The sequence below is a fragment of the Chrysochloris asiatica genome, unplaced genomic scaffold (genome assembly GCF_000296735.1).
Source record: "Chrysochloris asiatica unplaced genomic scaffold, ChrAsi1.0 scaffold00168, whole genome shotgun sequence".
NCBI classification, from domain to species: Eukaryota; Metazoa; Chordata; class Mammalia; order Afrosoricida; family Chrysochloridae; genus Chrysochloris; species Chrysochloris asiatica.
This window is the reverse complement of record NW_006408686.1, coordinates 2,044,113-2,056,916: the sequence shown is the minus strand read 5'-3', so window position 1 is coordinate 2,056,916 and position 12,804 is coordinate 2,044,113. Positions and strand designations below refer to the sequence as shown.

Genomic DNA, 12,804 nt, shown 5'->3' with positions numbered 1-12,804 from the left:
TTGGTCCAGGTACAGATTCCTCATGAGCAGAATTAAGTGTTCCGGAATACTCATACTTTGCAATATTGTCCATAGCTTATCATGATCCACACAATCAAAAGCCTTTGCTTAGTCAATAAAGCACAGGTAAACATCTTTCTGATATTCTCAGCTTTCAGCCAAGATCCATCAGACATCATCAGTGATATCCCTTGTTCCATGGCCTCAGTTCGTTTTGGTACACTGAGTCTGTATATTCCATCGCCTTCTTTTGATGCTTCCTGCCTTGTGCAATATTTTACACACATTTTTGTTGTTAGGTGCTGTCAAGTCAGTTGTGACTCATAGTGACCCTGAGTAGGATTTCCAAGAAGCAGCTAGTGAGTTTGAACTGCCGACCTTGTGGTTCATACCAACCTTGCGGTCGGTCCTGTGCTTTATCCCATTAGCACTACACCAAGGATATAACGCTTCAATATTGCAACTCGAGGCTTGAATTTTTTCTTCAGTTCTTTCAGCTTGAGAATGCTGAGCATGTTCTTCCCTTTCGGTTTTTTTAGCTCCAAGTGTTTGCCTAATTCGTTATCATGCTTTATTTTATCTTCTTGAGCTGCCCTTCGAAGTCCTCTGTTCAGCTCTGTTAGCTAGAAGGACCATTTAGAAGCAGTTTATTTCACTGCAGTGTGGAACGATGTTTTCATGAGCTCTTTCCTTCTTAGTGATCTTTTTCTTCCAATGGAGGTTGGTTGTAACATTGAGACTGTGTGTGTTTCATGTCGTAGGAAGCAGTGACATTCAAGGACGTGGCTGTGGTCTTCAGTGAGGAGGAGCTGAGGCTGCTGGACTTCACCCAGAGGACACTGTACCGAGATGTGATGGTGGAGAACTTCAAGAACCTGGTCTCTGTGGGTGAGGACAGGCACCCTCTACTACTGAACCGCAGCCCCTGCGAGAGTGTCTGTTCTCAGTTGTTTAAGGTTTTGGGTCTTTTGAAATAGTTCTCTGACCTTAACGACAAGCTTTACAATCACTGGGACAATAGTTTTTGTAGTTTCTTGCTTAGGGAAAAGTTTGTTATTTTAAATCTCTGGTTCTTAACCCGGGATGTCTTTGTTCTGCAGAGGATATTTCACAATGTCTGGAGACATTTTTGGTTGTCTCAAATAGGGGATGGGAGTGGAAATGGGTCCAATTAGCATCGAGTGTTAGGGATGCTGCTAAGCCTCCTTTCACAAAGCACAGGGCAGCGTCTTCACCCACAACAAAAATTAGTCCAGAACTTCAGTAGCGCTGAGGTTGAGAAACCTAATAAATAGGAGGCCATTGAGGGGTCATGAAATCAGTTCCTTTTACAGTTGTTTCGGGTTTTATTTATTTATTTATTTTAATGTTTTATTGTGAATTATGTAATAGTTTACATGGGAGGACATTAGTTTTACATTCATCCTATCGTATATTGTTTCATTGCCATGGTTACAATCCCCTCCATGCATTATCAACCAAACAAATGGTATACACTACAAGCCTGCCCCCCCAGTCATTAGCACACAGCTTGGATTTTATTGTTATTTTTAATGAAATGGCTAAGGATGAGAACATCAGAGTTCCTTACCAAGAACTGCTCACATGCAGTAAAGCCTGTGACTGTTAGCAGTGTGTGGTATGAGATACAATGAGTATACAATGCAAATACAACCCGGTAGGGCTCTGTATATACATGAACTGGGCCACGACCTACATCTGTGTCTCATTACCGTTCCATGACAACAAAGCCCCGAAAGGTTGTGGGTTATAGCACTTGGATCAGAGTATATTTGAGTCATATATTCACCTATATGTATGTATCTGTGTGCCCTCCCGTAGGGCATCATCCCTTCAAACTAGACATGTTATTCCAGTTGGAGGCAGAAGAAAAGCTTTGGATGATGGAGACAGAAACCCAAAGAAGTGAGTATTCCCGTGAGAGCCACGTGACTCTTCTTGCAGGTACGAGCTTGTCTGCGTCTCACCACATCTTTGATTGACACCCTGGCCTGAGTCACAGTCATTTCTGGCCTCAGTTAGGACAATAGCCTGTACACTGGACTCTCTGCTCCCTCTCTTGCTCCCCTATAATCTGCTCAGCCCATGGCAGCCTGCGTGGGTCTTTGAAAACCAAGTATGATCATCCCATGCTCACACCCCTTCAAAGACTTCCCACTGCACTCCCAGCCTTCATAGCTGACAGCTGGGCCCAACGGGATCTGCCCTTGATCTCTTAGCCCTTTCTCCTTCCTCAGACCATTTCAGCCACACTGGCCCCCTTGGAGTTTTCTTCAGAGACACCCAGTTCTCTTCTTCCTCATGGCCTTCGATGGCGCTCTTCTGGGTCTCAGAAGCTACCACTTTATAAAGTTCCCTCAGCCCCCCTGTACTCCACTCAGGTCTTTGCTCACATCTTTCCAATTTAAAATGCCACCTCTTCCACATTCTCCATCTCTTTACCTTGTCTTCAAAAAAAAAATGTATTGTAAAGATAAACCCAACAAAACAATTCAACAATTCCTACTTAGCGAGTTTGGGAGCATGGTTTCTTTCTTGGAGTTGGGCCACCATTCCCGCCTTCCTTTTCCTGCTCCACCACGGTTAATGTCAGTTCACTGCTCCCTCAGCAGGACTCCCCCCCTCTCCCCCCCATGTAACTGTGTAACCACTGGTAACCTTTGGCTTCTATTGGAGGATAAGTCAAACCATTATTGCTACAAAATCACAGAACCCTTCACTAAGCAAAGTATCCAAAGGTGAAGCTGTTGTTTGTTGACGCATCCTACTAGGTCTGTACACTTTTGAAGGTCGTATTGCCAACTCTGTGGTCCTTCCCCAGAATTCTGTGTGCTTCAGTGTGTACCATGGCGCAACAGCAGTTTTGGCATCCTGGAGGGATTCAAATTGTGTCCCTTTGAAATGTTCTTTGAAGAGAACAAATTTGAAGAGACAAAATCGGGGCTGTAGGGGAGGGTAAATGTCGTAGTTTTCCAATAAAACTCTTCTAGGACAGTCCTTGCTACCCTTGAAGAATAAACAGATGCATTGTTGTGATGAATAAAAACTCCTCAGTGCAACTGTCCTGGCCTTTTTCTCAACAGTGCAGCCTTCAGTTTTCCTAAAACGGCTTCATAATAAGCCCCCGTGCTCATCCTGTTTCCTTCAAGAAAATCTATTAACATTGTTGTTGTTACGTGCCATCAAGTCAGTTCCAACTCATGGCACCCCTGTGTAGGGTTTCCAAGGAGCAGCTGGTGGGTTTGAACTACCTACCTTCAATCCCCCACAAAAGTCACCATACCCTTCTGAGCCGACCTCTTTGTCTTAAATTTAACGGTCCCTGCAGATCCCCCTTAGAAGATACTATTTTGACTGGACCTTATCTTTGACGGCACACCGACAAGACCAAGACCAGTATATTACTGAGAGAACTTTGCTGCTGTCTACTGATTGCAGAGACTTTGTTTAAACCCGTTTTATATGGACTAAATCTGTGCATGTGTGAGCTGGAACCCGAGTTAGCAATACTTTGTGACTTACCTTCTTATTTTGGCTATTAGGTTCTTGGCAGATAGGTGGTTTCTGAAGATGTTCTCCAGGCTTGGTAGCTTATCTTTTCGCTTTCTTTTTTGGTGAAGTCTTTTGATGAACAAAACAAAAGTTTTTAACTTTTATGAGGTCCCATTTATTTATCTTGTCTTTTGCTGTTTGTGCTTCTGGTGTAATATTAGATAATCCATTGCTGAAAGCTAGACCTGACAGCATTGTCCCTGCTTTTTCTAAGAATGGCTTTAGTTTGCACATTTACGTCCTTAATCCAGTTTGAATTCGTACGTTCTTGGTATGACTCAAGGCAAGAACCGTCTTCCATTTTTCTGAATATGAAAATCCAGTTTCCCCAGCACCATTTATTGAAGAGACTTTTCTTTCCTCATCTAATGAATGGGCTTAGTTAGCATCCTTGTCAAAAATTAGTTGATTCTCTGTAGAGGTGTGGCTTTGTTTCTAGACTCAGCTCTAATCCATTAGTCTATTGTTATACCAGGGAACTCTGGTAGGGAAGTGGTTAAGAATCAGGCTGCTAATCTCATGGTCAGCAGTTTGAAACTACCAGATGTTCCATGGGAGAAAGATGAGGCTTTCTGCTCCTGTAAAGATTTACAGCCTCGGAAACCCTATACAGGGTCGCTATGAGTCAGAACTGACTCCACGGCACATAACAACACCATTGTTATACAAGTATCAGACTGTATTGATTACTATATAGCTATAGAATATGGATCTAAAATCAGGAAATGTACATCCTCATATTCGATTTTTTTTCTTTAGCATTGTTTTAGCTACTTGTGGCCTCTTTCCTTTCCACGCAGAGTTGAGGATTTGATTTTGTATTTCTGTAAAGGAATTTCTGTTAGACGTTTGATTGGGATTGCTTTGCATCCGTAGATTGCTTTAGGTAGTTGTTGTTGTTGTGAAGTGCCATCGAGTCAGTTCCGACCCTTAGCGACCCTGTATAAGGTTTCCAAGGAGTAGCTGGTGAGCTTGAACCACCAAACTTGCAGTCCGAACAGGTTTGCAGTCTGGTGCCTTAACCCACAGCGCCACACCACCTTAATAATATTGTCTTTCAATCCATTTATTTAAGTTTTCTTTAATGTCTTTTTGTTATTGTTATTATTTAGGGCCGTCGAGTCGGTTCCGACCCCTAGCGACCCCATATAGGGTTTCCAAGGAGCATCATAGAATTAGTGAGGGAATGTTTCTTCTCTCTTCCGGAAGCGTTTACACAGTATTGATGTGGATTCTTCTCTAGGTATTTTAGAGACTTCCCCAGTGACACCATCTGGCCCAGGACTTCTTTTTTGTTGTTGTTGAGAGACTTTTGATCATTGAATTGATCATTTCACTTGCTATTTCCTCTTGACTAGGTTTGGATATTGTTGTATGTTTCTAAGAATTTGTCCATTTCATCTATTTTATGTAATCCATTTTGGTGCCATACCACTGTTCATTAATATTCTTTATTTCTACTGGGTCAGTTATAATGTTCCCTGTTTCATTTTTTATTTTGGTTATTTGCAATTTTTCTCTTGTCAGTCTAACTCTAAAGGTTTGTCAGTTTTATTCATCTTTTCAAATAATTTACTTCTCTTTTTATTTTGTTTTTGTTTTTGTTAAGTGCAGCCAAGTCAATTCCAGTTCGTAGTGACATTATATAAGGTTCCCAAGGGGTTGCTGGTGGGTTTGAACTGCTGACCTTGTGGTTCACAATCCAGTGCTGATCCTACAGCACCACACCAGGAGTCTTTTTATTGAACTACCTTCCTGTCCGTGTCCCCCCCCCCAGTTTATTTCTATCTTCTCTGATTTTTGTTCATTTCTTTTTTCTGGTAGGTTTAGGCTTAGTTTACTCCTGTGCATCCAGCTTCCTGGAGTTGTCAAGTTAAACTGTTAATTTGAGTTCTTTCTTCTTCGGTTTTGAGTGCATACCTCCCTAGTGTTATTGTGCACCTAATACACCTGTCTGTTGTGAGTGAAAATTGAGCCAAACTGAGTTCATATTAGACAAGGGACAACTTTCCAAAATTGATAGAACACTTTAGCACCACAACAAAAAGCGAAGAAATAATTCAGTTAAAACATGGACAGACACTTCACTAAAGACATTCAGACAGCCAACAAACTATGAAGAAATGCTCAAGATCCTTAGCTGTTTATTATTGTTTGGTGTTAAGTGCCTTCATGTCAGTTCTGACTCACAGCGACCCTGTGAGCAGCTGGTGAGTTTGAACCACTGACCTTGCAGTTCAAATAGACCTTGTGGCCCAGTGCTGATCCTACAGTACCACACCAGGAATCCCCGAGTTCTTTAATTCTGCTTAATGTTTTATTATTCCAGTAAAAAAATTATTTGACCATTCCTAGATGTGCTTTCACTCTGTCATGTCCAGTTAGATGGACCATTGTGTCTCTGTTCTTTATGCGTCTTGTGATTTTTTGTTGTTGTTGGGGCAGTGGCATTTTCAAGAGAGTTAATAACTTTCTCCGTTTTCCCCAGTACTTGGTGTTTTTGCCTGCACTAATATCAGCTGCCAGCTGTTCCACAGGAGAAAGATGAGGCTTTCTGCTCCCGTAAAGATTTACAGACTCGGAAACCCTATACAGGGTCGCTATGAGTCAGAACTGACTCCATGGTACTTAACAACAACAACAATATCAGCTGCTCTCTGGAAACCCTATACAGGGTTGCTGTGGGTCAGAATCGACTCAATGGCATTTAACAACAACATTTGCAAAAAACTTAGGCGGACAGAGCTTATGGCCTTTCCTTTCCACTTCTTCCTCTCTGTTGTAGCTCCGTCTCTCTTCCTGATTTAATTGGGATTCAAGGATTCCAGATTTCATTTTTTAACCATCAGTTTCTCCCACACATACACCAGAAAACAGACTATGGTCAGTCTGTCCTGTCAGTATCACCAACTCAGTCAATATAGTGTGAAAAAGTCAATCTCTCCACTAGGGGGCGCATTCCCCCCTCTCTGATCATTCTATCCTTCCCTTCTCTGTTTCTGCAATGACATTTTTCTTCCCAGTCACTTTAAGGGCTGGGTATTGATCTCCAATTTTACTCAAGGGTTCTTTCCCTTTTCTGTGGGGCTGTTTGTATCTGAGCTGGCATTATGGGAAAGCACAGACTTTCTCTGTTTCAGGAGGAGGGCTTGCACTCCTCAGAGTGACCTCCGGAAGGTGTGGTGATTGGGGTGATCCACTTTGGTGACCCTCCTCCTGCCTCTACTATCAGGAGTTTGTATCAGGGTGGAGGAGGCATCGTCACACTCCCATGGGTCCCTGGGGTGGAGGCATCTAGGTTGTCTCTGTCAGGGCCCATGTTGGCTCTGGGTGTAACCTCCAGTTAAGATGCACATAGCAACCTCAGTCAGCAGTCCATAGGCCTGACTACAAGGGAGAGCAGACAGACTCAAACTGGGCCCCAGGATCCTGCTGGTTTCAGATGTTTTGAGGTGGTATGAGGCTTCACAGCGAGGGCTGACTGTGGGAGCCGACTCCACTCTGGGGGCTTTCTGTCGTAATTTACAGCCACCAAATTCCAGATTGGGGAAGGGGACCCTGTTGCTGTCAGAGTCTCCCGGGTCTATTGTTGGCTGAGTGAAGCCTCCACTCACAGCTCCTGATCCCTAACACATAGCAGCCTCAGACAGCAGTCTTCAGCTCCAACCAGAAGGGGAATAAACAGACCTGAGGAGACTCCCTGGGAGGGAGGGCTGTCCTGTCCTGTCCATATCAGAGGCCTGAGCTGTGGGTGCCGAGGAGTCCTGCCGCGTGCTGGCTGTGGGGGCAGGCTCCACTGTAGGAGCTTTCTCTAGGGATTTACAGCAAGTCTGGGTAGAGAAGGTGCTCGTACACTCCAAATGGACCCCTAGGGAAGTCTGTTTTGTTGTCTGCTTCCTAGTATGCAACAGCCTCTGTCAACAGGCCGTAACATGGACCGGCATGGGAAACCACATCCCTGGGAGTTCTGTTTGCCCTTTTGGTTTCACAGGGCTGAGCTCTGCGATTCACAGGAGCCAGGTCGAGTCTTGTCTGTGAGCGCAGACTCCACTGCAGGGGGCCTTCCATAGCGGTTTATTCAGCCCGCAGTGTCTGTGTTGGGGAGGTGCTATAGGACATGCCAGATGGTTCGCCAGCGAGGTCTGGCTTACCGATATAAGAGCAGAAGCTTGGGATCCCATCTCTTCGTGCAAGAACGTGACGTACAAGAACGTGACGTACAAGAATGTGACATGGTAGTTGGGGAAACAGCCTCTTTCTCTGGAGCCGCTTCCCTGGTTCACAGCAGCTGGTGGCCCACGTGACTGACTGGAGAGGCAATGGGGAAGGATCCATTTTTCCTACTGTATGCAACTTGTTGAGTTTTGCTGGTCTGCTGTCCCCCACTGTTTTCATGTGCTCCCCGCTTGAGACTCCCTCGAAGTCCAGCACTGTGTCCTTGTTGTATTTCTTGTTTTTATATGGGAGGAGCCCAACGATTTTTTGTCTACCCGTCCATCTTCCCAAATTCCTAAATTCAAGAAAAGATTTATCTTAAATACATGTCTTTAGAGTTTAAACCTACTGTCATGAAGCTTATTCCGTCTCATTATAGGTCAATAGAACGGCCTCACCAAGTTTCCAAAGGCTACCCATCTTTATGGAAGCTGATTGCCTCATCTGTCTCTTGTGGAGCAGCTGGTGGGTCCAAACCAGCAACATTTCAGTTAGTGTTTTAACCACTGTGCCACTAGGGCACCTTTTTTAGAATGTTTGTTGTTGTTGTTAAGTGCTATCAAGTCATCTCCAACTCATGACGGCCCTGTATAGGTTCCCAGGAGCATCTGGTGGGTTTGAACCTCAGGCCTGTGGTTAGCAATCCAAACTGAGAACATCTGTGTTAAGTCTCTCGAGTCGTTTCTGACTCATAGCGACCTCTGACCTCGCAATTCAGACTTGCAGCCCAGTGTTTGTCCCACATCACCACGCCAGGACTCCAAATTGAGAACTTCACACCCAGTACATGTGAGCCTTGTTGTACTAGTGTCCTGCTGTTGCTGTGACAAATGGACATAAATGTGGTCACTTTAACTAGCAAGTTACTATATTATGTGGTTGCTGAGCGCTGTCAGGAGTCCTGCTGTAGCACTGTGGGTAATACACTGGACTGCAGAGTTGCTGTGAACCGCAAGGTCAGTGGTTCAAGCTCACCAGCCACTCCTCGGAAACCTATACAGGGTCAGTATGGGCTGGAACAAACTTGATGGCACTTAACAACAAGTGCCGTCAAGTCCGTTCTGACTCATGGCGACCCTGTAAAGGGTTTTCGAGCAGCTGGTGGGTTTGAACCACTGGGTTTGTGGTTAGAAGTTCACAAAGGAGTTAGAAGTCGTGTAGCGCCATGCCAGGAGTCCTGTTATCTTACTGTTCTGTGTTCACCAGCAGCCAGAAGTTGGCCCTGAATCTGGGCAGCTGCTTTCCTTCTGGAAGCTCCAGGGAGAATCCCTGCACTCATCCTTTCCCGCATCTAGAGGCTGCCTGCCTTCCTTGGCCCGTGGCCATATTCCCCATCTCTCTCTGACCTCCCCTCTTCCCTCTTATTTGGACCCTACATGGATAATCTGGGATGGTCTCTTGTAAGATCCTTCATTTGTCACATCTTCAGTGTCCCCTTTGCCATGTACAGTAATGGAGTCACAGGTTTCTGGGGAACAGGACGTGGGTGTCTCTGCAGGGCAGTGTTTTAGCTTAGCACTCATAACCAGAAATATACTTGTTGGCATTTTTACACATTTGTATTAATTAGAATGTCACTTCCCATTTAAGAAGGTTAATTATTTAAAACTTGGTATGCCCCCCTTAAACAGTTTTTAGCCTGTGGCTTTTTTTTTTTTTTTTTTTTTTGTAAGTTTTTATTGTGAACTGAGTGATACTTTACATGGGAGAACATTGGCTTTACACCATCGTTTCATTGCATTGATTACAATTTCCTCCATGTATCATCATTCAACAGTATTTGCTTCCATTCCCTCTTTTTTTTGGCAGGGGCAATGGGGGGAGGAAGGGATGTACACCAAAACACTCAGGAATATATAATAATTTAAACAACCGAAGGGCACATTCTGCAAGCCTGCCTCCTGGCCGCCAGCACTCAGTCCCTCTCTTTCCCTGAGTCTGGAGTCCTCAGCTGCTCCCTCTCTCCATGTCCCCATCTCTGCCTCCATCTCTGGTGACACTGCTTCTCTGGATAGGGTTCCACATTCTGCTTGTGCATTTCTCCCTTTCTAGGGTCCTCTGTTCCTGGACTGTAAGATTAACTTGCTCTTGTTGTTGTTTTTAAGTGCCATTAAGTCAGTTCTGATCCATAGCGATCCTGTAGAGGGTTTCTGAGGAGCAGCTGGTGAGCTTGAACCGCCAACCTTGCAATTCAAATGACTTTGAAGTCTGGCGCATTAACTGCTGACCTTGTAGTTGACAGTCCCACACCTAACCCACAGAACCACGAGGACTCTGTAGTCCTCACAATAGGTGATTTTATTTGTAGTTCTAAGTGGATTTCATTTACATTTAGTGGAGACGAGGCCTTTGACCTCCCTCTTTGCCTCAAACAGGGTAAGTAACAGTAAAGACAAAATGAACCTTCCCCTGTGGCCTAAGTGTGAAATCGTAGTATTTCTGATAAAGCATTGGCTTGTCTCCCGTTCTGAGTATGGCTTATTTTTCTAGGCAGCAGGAATCCAAATGAGATGGAGACGCTTCGAAAAGTTGCATTGAAACACTTGCGTGAAGAGCTCATCCGCTGGCATATCTGGGAGCAAGTTGCAAGCGAGTTGGCCAGGAGTCAAGACCTCACGATCAGTCTCCAAGGGAAGAGTTCCCACTTACTGCAAAGTGACTGTGTCCAGCTCCCCGGAAGTGAGAACTATGTAACGAAGCAGAAAGGAGATGACTCAACTGTTCCCGACAGCGAAGAGTCTGTAACTTGGCGAACCCAGAATTCTCGGAGACATCCATATCTGAGAGACTCTCAGAGTCCAAGTAGAAATAAGGAATTTCCCGTGAAAAGCAGTCTGCGAATGCACTAAGACGTCAAGATGGAATCACCCCTTCATGAGCATATTAACACGGGCACAGAATTACAACCCTACAAATGGGATGAATGCGGGAAAATCTTTAGGACTCACTCCAGTCAGCGATGACCTTTTGACGAAGAACCCCATACATGTAATGAGTGTGGGAAAGGCTTTGGTTTTAGCCGGTTCTCCCCAGTCACCAAAGTGTTCGCTCAGGTGAGAAATGTCTTCCTCAGAGCCCACCTCTGCCAACCCATCGGACAACTCGCCCAGGAGGGAGACTCAGCAGGTGTCCTGAATCTGGTCATCGCTTCAGTAAGAGCTGCCTTCCTGCTCCCCATTCTGACCCTCGGGGGGAGAAAGCTTACCAGTGTGACACCTGTGGCCAGGGAGTCCACAGCAGCGCAGGCCTGATCGGTCATGACAGAACTCACACTGGAGAGAAACCCTATCGATGTGTGGAGTGTGGGGAGTGTTTTAATCAGAGTTCAAATTTCCAGCGCCACCAGAGTGTCCACACTGAAGAAAAGCCATACAAATGTGAAGACTGTGGGAAGGGCTTCGGTTGGAGTGTTGACCTTCGTGTTCACCAGCAGGTCCACAAGGGTGAGAAACCCTACAAATGTGAGGGGTGTGGTAAGGATTGCAGTCAGGCTGCGCATTTCCGCATCCATCAGCGGGTCCACACTGGGGAGACACCCTACAAATGCGAGGCCTATGGGAAAGGCTTCACCCGAAACACAGACCTTCACATTCATCACAGAGTTCACACGGGAGAGAAACCCTACAAATGCGGGGAGTGCGGCAAGGGCTTCAGCCAGGCTTCGAATCTTCAAGTCCATCACAACGTCCACACTGGGGCGAAACGATTCAAATGTGGGACATGTGGCAAGGGCTTCAGTCAGTTCTCAAAACTTCAAACCCATCAGAGAGTCCACACTGGAGAGAAACCCTACAAGTGTGATGTTTGTGGTAAGAACTTCAGTTACAGTTCAAACCTTAAACTGCACCAGGTGATTCACACTGGAGAAAAACTGTATCAATGCGAGGCGTGTGGGAAGGGCTTCAGCTGGACGTCAAAGCTTCACGCACACCAGAAAGTCCACTCGGGAGAGAAACCGTATAAATGTGAAGAGTGTGCTAAGAGTTTCAGTCAGGCCATAGATTTCTGGGTGCACCAGAGGGTTCATACTGGAGAGAAACCCTACAAATGTGTCTGTGGAAAAAGCTTTAGTCAGTCCTCGGGTCTCCAGTCTCACCGGAGAGTCCACACTGGAGAGAAGCCGTACAAATGTGACGTCTGTGGAAAGGGTTACAGGTACAGTTCACAATTTATATACCATCAGAGAGGCCGCACTGGAGAGAAACCCTATAAATGTGAGCAGTGTGGGAAAGGCTTCTGGAGGAGACTGAATCTTCGTCATCACCAGAGGGTTCACACAGGAGAGAAACGCTATAAATGTGAGCAGTGTGGGAAGGCCTTCAGTCTCCCCTCAAACCTCCAAGTCCATCTGAGTGCTCACACTGGAGAGAAACCATTTAAGTGTGAGGAGTGTGGGAAGGGCTTCAGTCAGAGTTCACGTCGTCACACCCACCAGAGAGTCCACACGGGAGAAAAGCCATACAAATGTGATGTGTGTGGCAAGGACTTCAGTCACCATTCACGTCTAACATACCATCAGAAAGTCCACATGAGCAAGGATCTTTAGATAAATGAGGGGTGACATTGGCTTGACTCAGAATTTACAGCTTCCGGTTTGTGGAGAGCCCGGGCTCGTGATAAACCCTGTAAGCACTCACTGTGAGAGGGCATTTCTCTGGACTCAGAACCTTTGGAACAAATACATTAAAATGATGACAGACCCACAATGGCAAGAATTGTTGTTATTAAGCCCCGAGTCGGTTCTGACTCACAGTGACCCTGTATAACAGCGGTGGGGAACCGTTCTTCTGACAACATTTATAACATCATTCACAGGTTATACAACACTATCAACTTAAAAATGAGTCTGCTGTCTTTGGTCAAACATTTCATTAACTCACCCCTAATGTGATGGCCAAGTGGCAGCAGCGATGAACTCAAGTGTGACAATAGTAGTGAGGTTGGCCCAGGATCGGGCAGTGTTTGGTTCTGCTGTGCATAAGGTTGCTATGAGTCAGTACCGACTCCATGGCACCT

The 12,804-nt window shown here is 45.4% G+C and overlaps 1 protein-coding gene across 1 annotated transcript in view; it reads left to right on the top strand.

The window, feature by feature from the left end:
• LOC102836890 (zinc finger protein 227-like) overlaps positions 1-12,334 on the top strand; it is a 14,566-nt gene extending 2,232 nt beyond the window's left edge. Inside the window, exons 2-7 of the mRNA XM_006871493.1 lie at positions 762-888; positions 1,843-1,938; positions 10,279-10,467; positions 10,822-10,940; positions 11,015-11,936; positions 12,021-12,334. Of these exons, the coding sequence (XP_006871555.1) occupies positions 762-888; positions 1,843-1,938; positions 10,279-10,467; positions 10,822-10,940; positions 11,015-11,936; positions 12,021-12,334 (1,767 nt within the window). The remainder of the gene's footprint in view (positions 1-761; positions 889-1,842; positions 1,939-10,278; positions 10,468-10,821; positions 10,941-11,014; positions 11,937-12,020) is intronic.
• The last annotated feature ends 470 nt before the right edge of the window (positions 12,335-12,804 follow it).